The 18,542-nt window shown below is 43.9% G+C and overlaps 1 protein-coding gene across 1 annotated transcript in view; it reads right to left on the minus strand.

Moving 5' to 3' along the window:
- LOC126428011 (acetylcholinesterase-like) overlaps positions 1–18,542 on the minus strand; it is a 780,456-nt gene that overhangs the window by 61,205 nt on the left and 700,709 nt on the right. The window contains exon 8 of the mRNA XM_050089893.1: positions 826–989. Within this exon, the coding sequence (XP_049945850.1) occupies positions 826–989 (164 nt within the window). The remainder of the gene's footprint in view (positions 1–825; positions 990–18,542) is intronic.

Raw genomic sequence — 18,542 nt, forward strand, 5'->3', positions numbered from 1 at the left:
CTCCAACGGATTTGTTTCGGAACTCGTGTGGATCACCTCGCACTTTTCGTTATTAGCGTCAACTGCCACCTGCCACACCGTACAGCAATCTTTTCTAAATCGCTTTGCAACTGATACTGGTCTTCGGTTGACCTTACTAGACGGTAAATTACAGCATCATCTGCGAACAACCTAAGAGAACTGCTCAGATTGTCACCCAAGTCATTTATATAGATCAGGAACAGCAGAGGTCCCAGGACGCTTCCCTGGGGAACACCTGATATCACTTCAGTTTTACTCGATGATTTGCCGTCTATTACTACGAAATGCGACCTTCCTGACAGGAAATCACGAAGCCAGTCGCACAACTGAGACGATACCGCATAGGCCCGCAGCTCGATTAGAAGTCGCTTGTGAGGAACGGTGTCAAAAGCTTTCCGTAAATCTAGAAATACGGAATCAACTTGAGATCCCCTGTTGATAGCGGCCATTACTTCGTGCGAATAGAGAGCTAGCTGCGTTGCACAAGAACGGTGTTTTCTGAAACCGTGCTGATTACGTATCAATAAATCGTTCCCTTCGAGGTGATTCATAATGTTTGAATACAGTATATGCTCCAAAACCCTACTGCAAACCGACGTCAATGATAGAGGTCTGTAGTTCGATGGATTACTCGTACTACCCTTCTTAAACACTGGTCCGACCTTTCCAATCGTGTAGGTACAGATCTATCGGTGAGCTACCTGTGATCTCACTTGTCCTTCAAGGGTGTTGAAGTTTTTCCCCCCGGCAATGTACTTGATGAGCGTAAACATGACGGAGAAGAGTCGCCGCCGCTGTACTCACCCGGAGAGCGAGAACGTGGCGAAGCTGTGCATCATGCGCAGGCTGAGGTCCCGCTCGCTCTCGGTGAAGGGCGTGCTCAGGTTGAGCGGCCTGCCGAACACGTACTCCACCTCGTCGCCGTGGATCACGCCCATCCACTGCCCCCACGGGTTGCTGCTCGTCCGCTGCCGGCACACAACCAAAAGGGGGCACAGTCAGACACCACCGAGTTTCTGACAGCTCTGGGGGGGGGGGGGGGGGGGGGGGGGTTCAGAATTAAAGTACGACAAGTCTATCAGTACCAATGTATTTTCCTAAAACTCACTACCGAACGGGCGGCGAGTGGATACCACAAAAATAAACGTACATATACATATATATTTACGTTGCTCTTCTGTTAGATTATTTCTTCTTCGTTGAGACTCTTGTCGTAACACTGCTACACGTGCTTCCCTTCCTTCGTCGGTTTCATTGCTCCGCGACGTCTTTTGTCTTTTCAGCTCTATTCGGGGTCGTGAAAAGTTGCTTTTAGGCTTGGGCAGTTACTCCAATATATTTTCACGTTCTTTATTATTACACAGAGAAATTAATTACTCCTCGGTTGAATGTTGAACTGGAATTGAATCACAGTTTTCTTGAGCAGTTTTTTCTTTCATTCTTTCTCCTGCGATTAGGCCTATTATGAATAATATATCTCTCTCTCTCTCTCCATATATATATATATATATATATATATATATATACACACGAGTATTTCGCGATTGTCACGAAAGGTATAAAAGAAACAAAAGACGCTATTGAAAAACTACACGAAATCGATTCCAAAACTGGACTACAGATGTCTTACGAAAAGACACAGTTTATAAGCACAAAGAAACTCTCATCTCTGAACACAAAGTATGGCACGGTTTACAAAACGGCAAACTTCAAATACCTCGGTGAGTGGACATAACAGAGCCTCAAACGAAGAAAGAAAAACTAAACTGCACAAGGCATACAAAGTAATGTGGAATCATTACAACCACAAGTCTGTAATATTGCTACATTAATTTGCTATGCTGATATCGGTGCTAATTGACAATGAAAGTGGGTTAAAAGCCGTGATCTGTCTGGGGAGAAGTTAATCTTGCATTACTAAGCAACTGTTTCACGACTGGGTATCTAGTCTAGGTTTACCAAGCAGACTAACATTAATGATAATCTTTTAATAGTCATACAAAACCGGTAATATATATATATATATATATAAAAGGAGAATTTAAATAAAAAGAAAGAAATCAGTTTATATTTGGAAATTTATTTTAAGATTGATCATCGAAATTTCAGCATATTAAATTCTATTCGTAACAAGCTGGTGCCTTATTTAGGATGGTGAAAATCTTACGGAACACATCAAATATGGAGCCAAGATTGGGAGACTGCATACAACCCTGCATTCACAAAACAACACCCAAAGAAATTGAAACATAAGCAAGAAGAAATTAACCACAACCAACAGATTCAGTTTTCACCCAAAGAAATTACGTTCGTAACACAATCCTGTCCGTCATGTAATTACCACACACTGGTATACTAAATTCATATTAACTCTTTGTAAAATCTTCCCAAAAAGAATAGCTGAAGGCTACTTTGATGATTACACCACATGCTCCACGTGGTCAACTTGGTTTACAGAAAGCGTATAACTCCACAGTAATTTTGATAATTAAAATAAATTCGATCGAAAAGCAATTGACAAAAGAAAAAAACCTTGAACTGTTTACTAACGTCTTACTATTAACCTGATGGGTCAAACAGTTATATAAGCACGTGGTACTGGTCTCGCAAAGTACACTCCACGTGGGTTGAACATAAAGAAAAGCATAAAGAAAAGTTGTTATATTGTAAAATATTGTCAAGACGAGACGTTATAATCACACAAGCATTCACATTTAAGATTGATGAACTTAGTTAGAGTTACTGATCAACACGTGGTTCCACTTTACACACAAAGTAGTAGCAAAGCAACAACCGGAAACTAATATGAACTTCACACGAGAATTACACTACGCTGCAATTTAAAATAACCTTAGATATTTTAGTGCTAAACCCGAAATAAAGATGATTAAATTTTCAGTTAGGCTGAACTTAACAAAGCCATTGTCCTATGGACTTAGCAGACACGCGCTTAGCCGGAGATCTTACCACTTCAGACGCTCGCCACCGCCAGACTGCAACTGCCTACTGCCGAGCGTGCTTCCTGAGACTGCTCACAAAGACAAACGGAAGTGGCCAGAGGGGCAGCTTCCTATACCAACATGACAACGGACGGACAGAACCATACTAAGGATAGAAACCTCTCTGCTTTAAGAAAGCGTAGCTACCTGTTCCGACGTTGGTCCTACTGTTCTCTAGCAGACAGCCTTGTCTGCTACCCTCAAGCATGCAACTACAAACACATTTGATCATTCATCCTCTCACACAGAAGGGAAGGGGGATGACAGTATCTTATCATATACAGTATATAACAGAAAGCGGATGTAGGTTCCGTATGAGACTGTGTGACATGAATTTACATATAAACTGTGTTTTAAAGTGTAGTAGTGTGACAGATCGTTCTTGTTTACGTGTAAAAGTAACACGTTCCACTACTCAGTCTCCTCCCAGATAGTCAGAAACGCCACAGTAAATTTAGAAGAGGAATTTACTCCATAAATGACAACAGATTTAAGAAATTAAACATGAAAGGAATCCAACAGAGACCTTTCAAGTCTATCTCACAAAAAGCCAAATTACGCCACTACGACACGGTGGTGCTCCCCGAGGCACTATATCCAGCAGACACCACGCTAATCCTAGGGCATACACGTATCAGACAACTAGAAGAAGTAGAACGGAAGATACTTAGGAAAATATTTGGCGCAAGTAACAACAATGGAATATGGATCAAGAAACCTACAGAGGAATTGTACAAACATACGGAGACAATCACAGAAATGATTAGAAAACGCAGACTACAATTCTATGGACACCTATACAGAATGCCATCACACAGACTGACCAAACAAATCTTTGACTGGGTAACCACTAGAAACAACAAATGGGTGGCAGAGGTAAAAAACGACCTGAACCAACTCGACGTAACAGCAGACACAATAAACGACAGAATAAAATTCAGAAACATCATTAAGAAATGTGATAAACGAACAGGTGTAAAATCTACCGAAGAACGCAAGCAAGATCACAGCCGGAAGATGAAAGAACTATGGGCAACCAAAAAGGCAATCAAGATGAAGCCAAAGACACGAAGCCGACAAGAAGCATGGGCAGAGGACCGGAAACAGAAACACAGCGAGCGAATGAGGGAAGTTTGGGCAGCTCTTTAAGGGCAAAACAATAATTATATATATATATATAACCGCTAGACCACCGCGGCCGGCAATAATATTGAGACGCACTATATATATATATATATATATATATATATATATATATATATATATATATATATAGACTGCTACGGTCGCAGGTTCGAATCCTGCCTCGGGCATGGCTGTGTGTGATGTCCTTAGGTTAGTTAGGTTTAAGTAGTTCTAAGTTCTACGGGACTGATGACCACAGATGTTAAGTCCCATAGTGCACAGAGCCATCAATGTTATTTATAATGGGCCTAATCGCAGGAAAAAGTATGAAAGGAAAAACTGATCACGAAAACTGTGATGCAATTCCAGTTCAACATTTAAGCGAAGAGTAATTAATATCTCCGTGTAATAATAAACAACGTGAAAATATATTGGAGTAAACTGCCCAAGCCTAAAACCAACTTTTCACGACCCCGAATTGAGTTAGAAAGACAAAAGACGTCGCGGAGCTACGAAGCCGACCAACAGACAGAAGCACGTGTAGCAGTGTTACGACAAGAGTCTCAACGAAGAAGAAATAATCTAGCTGAAGAGCAATGTGAAAATATTAGGGAGACAGGTGGGAGAAGGAAGTATTCATACAGAAAAACAGGAAAAAGACCGGATAGCAATAAAAGTGATGAACAGAATACAGAAGTAGTAAGTAATTTTCGCTTAGGAAATCACGTCGCGCCATAATCACTGAAGACATGCATGATCAGGGCGGCAAGGATGTCATTGTCTTAAAAATTAGGCATTTCATTACTGTCCAACTATAAAATATAATCGACAGCCAACTATAGCAATCTAGATAAACTACGTAAATACCGTAAGGCGAAAAATTTTAAAGGACAAACACGAAGTATATGCTACCCAAATTGTAAAATTACAGTGCCGGCACTAAAATTACCTCCAATTGAATTTTTTGAATATATGAAAGGCGAAACAATGATATCAAAGGACTTTTTGAAAAAAAAAAATAACACGCTATAACGCTTGCTTCCAAATATCATCATCAGGAGCAACAGTAATAACCAAGGAGGAAGGATTTAATCCGGTGTCTAGAATCCAAGGACAAGTTTGACTTTCTTGCCATTTCCAAATGAAACGCCTAAGTTTTTACAAGTTTACTTTGTAGGAAACGAAGATGATGGAGCCGACAAGGGCTCTTTGAATATCACTGGACTGCCTCCAGATACAATTCTGGATCTACAACGTTTCCTACATATAATTAAGGAATTGTTACGAATGGTTAAAAATCAAATCAAAAAAATAGTCGCAGATAATTACAAAATAATAATTCGAGCTGATAAGAGACCAACAGGCGAACATGAAAGAAGGTTCACTGCACCTCAGTAATACGATATTCTGATATAGTGAAAAAAAACTAAACGAGAAAGTCCTCCATTGAAATTTTTTGTCCATTATTATATTTACAACATTACTGACAGAATAGTAAACCCAGCGAAGCGGGTTATTATCAGCTAGTAAATAAATAAAACATATTTGATTAACTGTCGTTAAATTTCATTAACAATGTTCTTTTTAAATAGGTACTGATGTGTAAGTAAGATCGAGAATCTGAAAATACATGTGTAAGTAAGATCGAGAATCTGAAAATACATGTGTAAGTAAGATCGAGAATCTGAAAATACTTTATCTCCCAGGGAAATCTCAGCAATACCAATGCATAATGCCATAATGTGTACTCCAATGGGGTCAGGAGTTCATGAAAACCACAAAGAATTGTAAAAAGATACAAATTTAGTTGACTTTTATTCAGGGCATACTTTATAAAGGTATACTGACGTGCAAGGAAGATCCTGAACCTGTAAATTAGAATACGGCATTTGTTGTGTACATCTACATCTACATGGTTACTTTGCAATCCACACTCAAGTGGCTAGCAGAGGGTTCATCGAACCATTTTCATACTACTTCTCTACCATTCCACTCTCGAATGGTGCGTGGGAAAAACGAACACCTAACTAACATAAGGACATCACACACATCCATGCCCGAGGCAGGATTCGAACCTGCAACCGTAGCGGCCACGCGGTTCCAGACTGAAGCGCCTAGAACCGCACGGCCACACCGGCCGGCTCCTCAAACCACTCTTTCGTACTCCTGGCGTTGTGACGTGCCGCATTACCTTGCTGAAAAATGCCACTGCTGTTTCGAAACATGATCCTCATGAAGGGACGTACGTGGTCTGCAAACAGTGTACGGTACTCCATGCCCATCACGGTGCTTTGCACGAGCTCTACTGGACCCATGGGTGCCTACGTGACTTTCCCAGAGCACACTGGAGACGCCACCAGCTTGTCTCCGCCCCGCAGTACAGGTGTACAGCTGTCCCCCTGGAAGGCGACGGATTCGCACCCTCTGTCGGCATGATGGGGAAGGTGTCGGGATTCATCAGATCATGTCACGCTCTACCCCTGTGCCAATGTGCAGTGCCTATGGTCACGTGCCCATTTCAGTCGTAGTTGCCGATGCTGTAGTGTTACATTCATGAGTCGTCGGCTGCGGAGGCCCACCGTTAGGAGTGCTCGGTGAACTGTGGGTTCAGACACACCTGTACTCTGCCCAGTATTAAAGTCTGATGTTAGTTCTGCCACAGTTAGCCGCCTGTCCGGTTTTGCCAGTTCGCCCAGCCTATGACGTCCGATATCTCTCACTTACACAATCGGTGGATGTGTAATTTTGTAACCGGCCGCTGTGGCCGAGCGGTTCTAGGCGCTGCTGCTGCGGTTGCAGGTTCGAATCCTGTCTCGGTCATACATGTGTGTGACGTCCTTAGGTTTAATGAGATCTAAATCTAGGGGACTGATGACCCCAGATGCTAAGTCCCATAATTCTTAGAGCCATTTGAACCATTGAAAGGTCTCTGTTGGATTCCTTTCATGTTTAATTTCTTAAATCTGTTGTCATTTATGGAGTAAATTCCTCTCCTAAATTTACTGTGGCGTTTCTGACTATCTGGGAGGAGACTGACTAGTGGAACGTGTTACTTTTACACATAAACAAGAATGATCTGTCACACTACTACACTTTAAAACACAGTTTATATGTAATTCATGTCACACAGTCTCATACGGAACCTACATCCGCTTTCTTTTATATACTGTATATGATAAGATACTGTCATCCCCCTTCCCTTCTGTGTGAGAGTATGAATGAGCAAATGTATTTGTAGTTGCATGCTTGAGGGTAGCAGACAAGCCTGTCTGCTAGAGAACAGTAGGACCAACGTCGGAACAGGTAGCTACGCTTTCTTAAAGCAGAGAGGTTTCTATCCTTAGTATGGTTCTGTCCGTCCGTTGTCATGTTGGTATAGGAAGCTGCCCCTCTGGCCACTTCCGTTTGTCTTTGTGAGCCACCCTCAGGAAGCACGCTGGGCAGTAGGGCAGTTGCTGTGGGACCGTGGCGAGCGTCTGAAGTGGTAAGATCTCTGGCTAAGCGCGTGTCTGCTAAGTCCGTAGGACAATGGATTTCTTAAGTTCAGCCTAACTGAAAACTTAATACCTTGATTTCAGATTTAGCTCTAAAATATCTAATGCTATCTTAAATTGCAGCGTAGTGTAATTCTCGTGTGAAGTTCAGATTATTTTGCGGTAGTTGCTTTGTCATTACTTTGTGAGTAAAGTGGAACCACGTGTTGATCAGTAACTCTAACTAAGTTCATCAATCTTAAATGTGAATGCTTGTGTGATTATAACGTCTCATCTTGACAATATTTTACAATATAGCAACTTTTCTTTATGCTTCTCTTTATGTTCAACCCACGTGGAGAGTACTTTGCGAGACCAGTACCACGTGCTTATATAACTGTTTGACCCATCAGGTTAATAGTAAGACGTTAGTAACCAGTTCAAGGTTTTTCTTTTGTCAATTGCTTTTCGATCGAATTTATTTTAATTATCAAAATTACTGTGGAGTTATACGCGTTCTGTAAACCAAGTTGACCACGTGGAGCATGTGGTGTAATCATCAAAGTAGCCTTCAGCTATTCTTTTTGGGAAGATTTCACAAAGAGTTAATATGAATTTAGTATACCAGTGTGTGGTAATTACATGACGGACAGGATTGTGTTACGAACGTAATTTCTTTGGGTGAAACTGAATCTGTTGGTTGTGGTTAATTTCTTCTTGCTTATGTTTCAACGTTCTTTGGGTGTTGTTTTGTGAATGCAGTGTTGTATACAGTCTCCCAATTTTGGCTCCATATTTGATGTGTTCCGTAAGATTAAAATCTCACATTTTTACAATCCTTAAACAAGGCACCAGCTCAGTTATAACTCACGAATAATATGCTGAAATTTCAATGAGCAATCTTAAAATAAATTTCCAAATATAAACTGATTTCTTTCTTTTTATTTAAATTCTCCTTTTTATATATAGATATATTACCGGTTGTTGTATGACTGTAAAAGATTATAATCAATGTTAGTCTGATTGGTAATGTGGTAAACCTAGACTAGTTACCTGGTGAAACAGTTGCGCAGTAATGCACGGTTAACTTCTCCCCAGACAGCTCACAGCTTTTAACCCAGTTTTATTGTCAGTCAGTACCGCTTTCATCATACCAAATTAATGTAGCAATATTACACCATTTTCTTGTAATTTTGTAGCAAACAACCTCAAATTTGATTCATGTGGTGCATCAGTAGGGCTTTCCACAACGATAAGTGCCAGCGCAGTGCACAGTTAAAACAGCTTCTTCCAGTGGTGCAGAGCCGGCTCGCTGCGTGTTTTGATTTCATGAAATGAACTCTGCCACAATTTTTCGGAGTAAATTTCGCACCGAATAGGCTAAAGATCCTCGGAGCAGGTCTATAATTTACCCTTGGCAACGGAACTCTGTTGAGACGGGTTGATCAATGTGACACGATAAACCATCACGCAGGCTGCGTGCTGATGAATATGTCGAACAGGTTAAGGAGAGCTTTGCTCGCAGTCGACAAAAATCAACTCGTTGTGCGTCCCGCGAGACCGGCATTCAGCAAACGACTGTTGGGCGAGAACTGCGTAGACGTTTACACTTGGAACCGTACAGACGCACAGTGGCACAACACATTAGTGATAAGACTGGTCGTGGGCAATTCCGCGCGGCAATGTTGCATAGTATACAAGAGGACGAGACACTCCTGAACCCAATAACCTTGATCGATGGGTCAACATTTTATATCAGTGGCACGGTGAACACCCACAACTGTAGAATATTGGGCACCAAAACCTGGAATATGTTCGTGACAGTCCCAAAGTTAATGACTCATATGTCATTAGCAAATTGAAACAGTACGACTCTCTCTTCTTCATGGAGAAAACTGTCATTCTGTACCTGGATATGCTCGAAAAATTTTTAGTTCCAGAGATCGATGAAGATGACCGACATGCGAAGGTTTAGTAGCAGCAAAACGGTACACCATCTCATTTCCTCACGAAAGTTTGAGGTTTCCCGCCGAGCGGTGTAAGGCACTGCAGTCATGGACTGTGCAGCTGGTCCCCGCGGAGATTCGAGTCCTAAGGATAATTTAGGTTAAGTAGTGTGTAAGCAGATTTTTTTGAGGTTTCCTGGTCGGTGGGTTGGCCGTCAAGGGCCATTCGCATGGCCACCTCGCTCCCCAGACTTCGCATCACTAGAGTTCTTTCTTTGGGGTTTCATTAAAAAATGGTTCAAATGGCTCTGAGCACTATGGGACTTAACATCTGTGGTCATCAGTCCCCTAGAACTTAGAACTACTTAAACCTAGCTAACCTAAGGACATCACACACATCCATGCCCGAGGCAGGATTCGAACCTGCGACAGAAGCACCAGCGCGGTTCCGGACTGAAGAACCTAGAACCTCTCGGCTACAGAGGCCGGCGTCCGTGTTGCAAAGTCAGAATCGCGCTAAAGTGCTTTGAGGGGCATTGTAGTGAACTCACATTGATATCTTGGCCAGAAAATATGCCTGATTTGGACCCAGTGGAACACATATCGCGTGCCAGCTGCTTGACCGTAAACCAGCATCCCGTAATTTGCGGGGATTGACTGTCCTGTGCGCAGACATATGGTTCCACATTCTTCTGAAATCGTGTCGAGGCCTTGTAGGACCCATGCGAAGCTCAATCTCCGCTGCACTGCGTCTCAGAAGAGGAACAACACGCTATTACACACGTGGTCATAATGTTTCGGATCATCGGTGTATGTGCTGTTTTTGATTCTCCCTTGCAGTCAGTTTAACCAGTAAAGGTCCGCCCCTGGTGGCTGAATGGTCAGCGCAACAACGATTCCGCTATCTCGGCATAGACTTTACCTCATCTGTAAAACATACGGCGGCATTTAACTACCGACGTATTTTACAGACAACACGTACCATGGTCTGATATCCGGCCGCGGTGGTCTAGCGGTTCAGGCGCTCAGTCCGGAACTGCGGGACTGCTACGGTCGCAGGTTCGAATCCTTCCTCGGGCATGGATGTGTGTGATGTCCTTAGGTTAGTTAGGTTCAAGTAGTTCTAAGTTCTAGGGGACTGATGACCACAGATGTTAAGTCCCATAGTGCTCAGAGCCATTTGAACCATTTTGAACCATGGTCTGACTACATCTCCTACGGCGCCTTGATCCTTTGCAGCGAGTCGAATATCTGAACACTTATGTGGTTTCTCGAATGGTGCATATTTCGCAGATCCTGCCCCTACCACTCACGCTCGGACGTCGACTTCAATCAGCACTAGGCTATTTTGTGATGATTGGGTCGCCCCTCAAGGTGCGATACGCAATGCTCACGCTCCCTACGGACAAGGGGGGACTCGGACTCACGAATGTTCACTGCCGAGCGACGGCGCTCCTTCTAGCCACGATGTACAAGCAGTGGCGCAGCGGGCGTGATTCCCTTACATCCCGCCTACTCGATCTCCTGGTTCCAGCGTCCCTCACACCTCCGGTGGCGGTGGGCAACATTACGCCACATTTTGCGCATGTCTCAACATTTATCGTGGAACTTAGTTATATCAGAGACGAGCTTCCGCGCACGAGACCGCCATGCGCGAAGGCTTTTCATGTTTGGCTGCTACGACGGATACGTCGTAATGTCATTGAACTCAAACACCCCAAGTTGCATTGGCCGAAGATTGGAGACATGTGCACCAAAAATTCCTTCCTACCTTCGTTCGGGCACTGTGGTTCTCTGTCGCCTGTGGCAAGTTCAGCACCAACCAACGGCTCCATGCAATTGAACTAGTGGACACTCCACTATGCCCGAAATGTCGCCAAGTGGATGACGACCATCACCGCTTAACTTGTATCGCGGCGGAGGACGTATGGCTCCTAGGAAGACACATGGTGGCTTGCTACCTCCGTGTGACGCCGCAACATATTACACCTGCTTCCTTCTTACATCCGGAGAGTGACTACTTTCCGGCGACTAAATTAAAGTCGATCATCCGGGTTCAAGGTTGGACAATCGCGTACCTCTATGGGGATGCTACCAAGTCGCGACTTCACTTTTGGTATTTCTTGCAGCAAGCCCACAATGAGGTTCATAGAAGGTCACACTATCGGGAAACCTTTGCCAACTATCTTCAGGCAGTCTTCCACGACCCCCTACGCAGTTGGATGTGCCGGGTGCAGTCGGCGTGCACATCTGACAGCTGATAATGAACCTCACGCTTCTGTCACCGCTCAAAATGTAATGCACATACTATACCATGAAACGATCTACATGTTCCTTTTAACAGAGTGATCTTTATGGAAAATAAATAAATAAATAAAAACAACATCCCTGTTCCTTTAAATTTGTGATTTGTTTTACAATGATTCTTTAATTTTTTTTATTTTTTAAAATTTTTTTCAGAGGATGCATTTCATTTATTGTTTGTGAACTGCCTAATTTTGTATTAAAAAATGGTCAGCGCCACGGAATGTCATACCTAACGGCCCGGGTTCGATTCCCGGCTGGGTCGGAGATTTTATCCGCTCAGGGATTGGGTGATGTATTGTCGTTATCATCGTCATTTCATCCCCATCGACACGCAAGTCGCCGAAGTGGCGTCAGCTGGAAAGACCTGCACCAGGCGAACGGTCTACCCGACGGGAGGCCCTAGCCATACGGCATTTCCATTACCAGAAAAGATGTATTTATGGTTAATCGGTTTGCCTTTAAAATACTTCAGCGGAATCAGAATCGAATGAAATGTTGTAATCTTACCAATTTCTGGATTGAATCTATGCTAGATACTGCAACTGAAGCTGTTATCCTCACAGATCCATCAAATGGCGAGGCCTCTCTCATAACCCATATACTAACGACCCTAACTTGTTTGACCATTAAATTTAAGCATCTTCAGTTCCCAATCACAGATTGGTTGACAATAAACCACAATCAGTATCAGAGGCCGGGGAGGGGGGAACAAATGGTTCAAATGGCTCTGAGCACTATGGGACTTAACTGCTGTGGTCATCAGTCCCCTAGAACTTAGAACTACTTAAACCTAACTAACCTAAGGACATCACACACATCCATGCCCGAGGCAGGATTCGAACCTGCGACCACAGCGGTCGCGCGGTTCGAGACTGTAGCACCTAGAACCGCTCGGCCACCGCGGCCGGCGGAGGGGTGAACAGAAAGTGAGGAGAAAAGAAAGGCGAATGGAGGAGGTGGAGATTGGCAGAGCGGAGGTAGTGATGGACGGATACAGGGAGGTGAGGAGGTGATGGACAAAGGTAGATGACGACGAAGGGATGTGGGCTAAAAGAGAGAGGGAGAGGAGATGGACACAGAGAAGCAGGCCAAGGAGATTTGGACATATATCCAATAACCACTCATATTTAATTGTTGTCAATCATTGCCCCTTTCACATCGTTGACAGAGCTACAAGGTATTTAAAAACTGACTTCCAGAAGTTTTCGAGTCTTGGAATAAGTGCTGCCATAGGTGGGCAACAGGTAACTTTGATTAATTTGGAAGTGGATCATATTCACACAGACACCTAAAGAAAATTATTGACAAAAATAAAAACAATTATAATTTATTATGCCAAGATTGCCTAGGTACTAAAGTTATTCACCTCACCAGTTTGAGCATATTATACTACCGTCAGATGTCATGATTCATCGACAAACGGTTTCGTAAAGACAAATTATTTAACGGTTTTACCAAACATCGCGAAAACTACTTGAGCGATATACTTAATATTTACACTTTACCGTTATGAACATACGAACTGACATACGGTATGTATTTTTTATATAGAATGTCCAGTCACATTAACGTGAGCCGGCCGGTGTGGCCGTGCGGTTAAAGGCGCTTCAGTCTGGAACCGCGTGACCGCTACGGTCGTAGGTTCGAATCCTGCGTCGGGCATGGATGTATGTGATGTCCTTAGGTTAGTTAGGTTTAATTAGTTCTAAGTTCTAGGCGACTGATGACCTCAGAAGTTAAGTCGCATAGTGCTCAGAGCCATTTGAACCATTTGAACCATTAACGTGACCACCACTTTATGTTCGATGTCAACACGCGATAATCAGCCACATATGGCAGATGGCAGCGTTAGCAGTGGAGATTTAAGAAGCGTGTCGGGGACGCGCAAAACAGTGTATTCGTCGTCGTAGTGCGGAAACAAAGCAGTTGTCTGGCATCTAAAAGGGCACGATCACTGGCTCTCGGGTGAAGCGTGGAAGCATTTCCGAAACGGCAAAGTCTGTGAAGTCTTTATTAGTGTAAAGTTTAGTATCTGACTGTAAAGCAGACAAGTAACACCCAGCAACGAATATCCAAAATGTAAACGCTTCATCCGATTTCGTTGATCGACGTGTCTTTAGAAAGCTATTAGAATAAACCTAAATTACCTAATTACAGGCATGTAACTTGAATAGTACATGAGGTATAGGAGGTGAATGTGGCCGATTACTATCGATCGCGTCAGGCCGTAAGTACTCCACAGTTACACGAAAAAACAGTAGCAGCATGCTTATAAATATACATATTCATCTATGTCTTTGTTTATAACCGATATATACTATTCGTGAAGAAACTGCTTAAATATTTTCTGTGTTTTAGAAAGCACAGAGACATTAGGCTACTGGCCTACCTTTTGTTCTATTCCCTTGATATATGTTTAATTAATTTGTTTATGTATCTAATAACGTGTGTTAGAGCGTGTTTATGGTCCAGCCGTAGGAATATTTATTTAATTTCAAATTATTTAAATGTAACTCCAGCATTTCGTATGTGTAATTACGTCTGTCAGTGGGCGTTGGCTTGCAGACATGGCGGGAGCGCTCTAGCCAATCACAGCGATCGTCTCGGGGAGTACACGAGGTAGTTACGAGCAGGGCGGCAGTTCTAAAGAGTACGGCACAGGACACGGAGAGTGCTGGACGTATCGGCGCGACGGACGCTCGGTCGCGGCAGAGACTTGGAGAGTGTGGAGCGGTTTGCGCGTCGTCGCGGGAGATAGAAATAATTCGGAGTGCCGACTCGTGCTATTGTGAGATTTACGTGACCTATACAGTGAAGACGGAGTGTGCGTTTAGAAGTGAATATCTCGCGAGCTATGTTGTTGTTCATAGCTAACTACGTGCAGTAGGAATCTATTGTTTCCATGTTATTCAATTGATATTTTGTTTAACTGCTGGACCACCTATACCAATAAGTGTTTTGCAGAAATATATCGCATTCTCAAAAGTAATTGTACTATCGTACTCATCATTTAAAGCCGTTAACATTTTATTTAATTGGAATCTTTATTTATAAATTTCTAAATTAATTCGCAATTGCCGAGTGATAGGAACCTTCGACCATTCGATTGATGTGTGTATTCATATTGCATACTGTAGCCTCAGCAGTATTTGGCTTGTAATAAGGCAACTACGTATCCCAGCCCCTAGACGACGAAACCAGCCAAAACTTTTAATATTTCAGCTCTGAGTTGGAGGCTACGTAGTCGAGGGTCACACCATCACATCAGTCTTTTTTTTTCTTTTTGAAATCCCGCAGCTGACCGTTCAGATGATTGAAGGGGTTCCCAACAGTGCCTCCTGAACGACCATCCAGCGGACGTTGCTGCGTATGGGCCTCGTTAGCAGCCACACTGACTGATGTTCATAGGCGAACAAGGCCGGAATTTGCGCACCAGCGCCACAGCTCCACTGAGTGGCGACAGGCGGTGTTTGCACATGAATCACCCTTTATGCTACATCGTTCTGTTTCACTGTGATGCGGGGCAGGAATTCTTCGTTCGATCTGCCGCCAGTTGTGTCAGTTCATTTAGCGTTACCCAGGGTGCACCACGTAGAGGCGAACTAACTTTACTAAATCCACCTGAACATAGAAAGGACGAAATATCTCCCAACAAGGTTGCATCCCGCATAGTTTCTGCGTCTATAGCCCCACGAGATAGAAAGGACACAACAAAAGTGAAGAAGGACTTAAAAACATCAAAAAGGACCAGTGCAATGGGCTCAGAATATTCATCAGATATTCGTATCGAGGAGGTTACCAATGCCCTGAAGAAGGTTTAACGAGGCAAAGCTCGGGGTTTTGACAGTATCCACCCTGAGTTTCTCATACATGTCGGAGCTTACACAAACCAATGGCTGGCCGAGTTCTTTACGGGCATTCTCCAAGTGGGTAACATTCGTCCCTCACTTAAACGAGCAAAGATCATCGCAGTCCTGAAACCTGGTAAACGAGGCGATAGACCAGAGAGTTACCGCCCCATTGCCCTTCTCGGTATGGTGTCAACAGAATAGGCCAAACTATACTCAAAAAAATCCCTATCGAACAAGCAGGATTCCGTCCCTATCGCTGCTGTACAGGTCAAGTCCTATCACTGACAACATATATAGAGGCGGGGTTGCAGAAGAAACATAAAGTAGCTGCAGCATTCATAGACCTAACAGCAGTCTATGATACAGTTTGGAAACAGGGTTCAAATGGTTCAAATGGCTCTGAGCACTATGGGACTCAGTCCCCTAGAACTTAGAACTACTTAAACCTAACTAACCTAAGGACAGCACACAACACCCAGTCATCACGAGGCAGAGAAAATCCCTGACCCCGCCGGGAATCGAACCCGGGAACCCGGGCGCGGGAAGCGGAAACGCTACAGCACGACCACGAGCTGCGGACTGGAAACAGGGACTCATGTACAAATTAATCTGTGCCAGATAACCAACCTCATTGCTGATATGTTGTCAAATAGAACCTTCCAAGTAATAATACGGGCCGGCCGGTGTGGCCGAGCGGTTCTAGGTGCTTCAGCCTGGAACCGCGCGATCGCTACGGTCGTAGGTTCGAATCCTGCCTCGGGCATGCATGTGTGTGATGTCCTTAGGTTAGTTAGGTTTAAGTAGTTCTAAGTTCTAGGCGACTGATGACCTCAGATGTTGAGTCCCATAGTGCTCAGAGCCATTTGAACCATAATAATGCGGAATGAGAGAAGTAGACAGATGAAAATAATGGACTCCCACAAGGCTGTCCCTTCTTTTCAGCCTTTACATCGCTGACATGCCTGCAACCAGATCGCGCAAATTTGGTTATGCTGACGACTGGGCTCTGGCAACAGCCCACAGAAACATAGAAATTGCTGAAGATACGAGTGACCCAGGGATTCTCAGCGAGTACTTTAGAAAATAGAGGCTACAACCTAGTGCTACAAAGACGCAAGTATCTGCCTTCCATTTGAACAACAAAATAGCCAACAGAGAACTACATGTATATGTAACGGGAAAATACTAAATCACAACAAACACCCAAAGTACCTTGGGGTTACCCTAGATAGGACACTAACATTCAAAGAACACCTGACGAAAACTGCGGCGAAACTTGGAACACGCAACAACATATTGCAGAAGCTCTGTGGCACCACTTGGGGCTCCTCAGCATCCACCTTAAGAACATCTGCATTTGGCTTGGTGTGTCCAGTGGCAGAATACTGTGCCCCGGTGTGGCTCAACAGCAAACACACACACACACACACACACACACACACACACACACACACACACACGGTAGGCAGCCAACTTAATACAACAATGCGTATTATATCAGGCACAGTCAGGTGTGTGGCTGCCCGTTCTCAGTAACACAGCCCCTCCTAACCTGCGCCTAGAACACGCCCTGGTTAGAGAATTTCAAAAAATCCTGACCAACCCTCAATTACAAATCCATGAAGATACGACATCCAAGGAAACCGACTCCGGTCTAGGCATCCTCCACTAAAGACGGCACAGGCGCTGCACCAAACCAACTTTAAAATAAATGACCGATGGAAAGTGGAATGGGAGAGCAGAACAGCAGTAAACTGCCACAGTATGCCGTGCATCTTTAGTAAGCCAAAAGGATTTGACTGCCCTCGCAAAGTTTGGTCAACTCTTAATCGCATCAGAACCAACTGTGGGAGATGCGCCGACTCCTCCTTGCACAGATGGGGTAAACTTCCTTCGGCCGCTTGCGACTGTGGCTCTGAGAGACAGACGGTCAAACACGTCGTGCATGAATGCCCACTAAGGGCATACGAGGGAGACACATAGGATTCCCTAATGGCGACCATTATCTAAGCTGGACGTTCGTTTGTGATTGCTCTTTTGTGAGTGTAAATTTACAATTGGTGTTGTCCTTATATACAAATTGTTATTTATTGTTCTGTTTACACATATGTGATTATTTTAATCGTGTTGTTTCTGTAATTTTTACAGTGATTTTATGAGCCATACGCTAAATAAATAAATAAATAAATATGCTACATCGGACAGATGACTGATGGTGTATGCGGTAAGCAAACACCCTGCCTGTGCAATGGTGCGGCAGGCGTTTTTGTGACATTCCCTGGGTGATTTCGTCATTCTGAAAGGCACACTGGATCAGCACAAGTATGCGTCTATCCTTGGGGAACATGCTCACCTCTATTCGTAACTTGTTTTTCGACGGCACAGGACAGTCAGTACAACGCGTCACACGGCTCGCAGTAGACGTGCGCGGTTCGAAGAGCACCGGCATGACTTTACTGTACTCCACTGGCCAACAAGTTTCTCGGATTTACACCTGGGTCGGACAGTTCGCACCGCGGATCCTCAACCGAGGAACCTGGCGCAGCTGGCCGCGACGCTGCAGCCGGAACGGCTCCACGTCCCTGTCAGTGCCTTCCGTTATGCCGGGTTTCACAGACGGTCACATTAATGTTACCGGACAGTGTATAATATGACGTTAAAGGTTTAACACAGTGAGGCGAGTGTTACAGTTACAATCTGTGTGTATGTCTTAGTGATCGTTTTGAGGAGATCGTTGGCACTGAAAGTTATTGCAGCGTACATTTGAGTTTGTACTACCTGGCATGAGCGGTTTCGAAATGAAACCACCGGAACAGTACG

This window comes from Schistocerca serialis, chromosome 12 (genome assembly GCF_023864345.2).
Source record: "Schistocerca serialis cubense isolate TAMUIC-IGC-003099 chromosome 12, iqSchSeri2.2, whole genome shotgun sequence".
NCBI classification, from domain to species: domain Eukaryota; kingdom Metazoa; phylum Arthropoda; class Insecta; order Orthoptera; family Acrididae; genus Schistocerca; species Schistocerca serialis.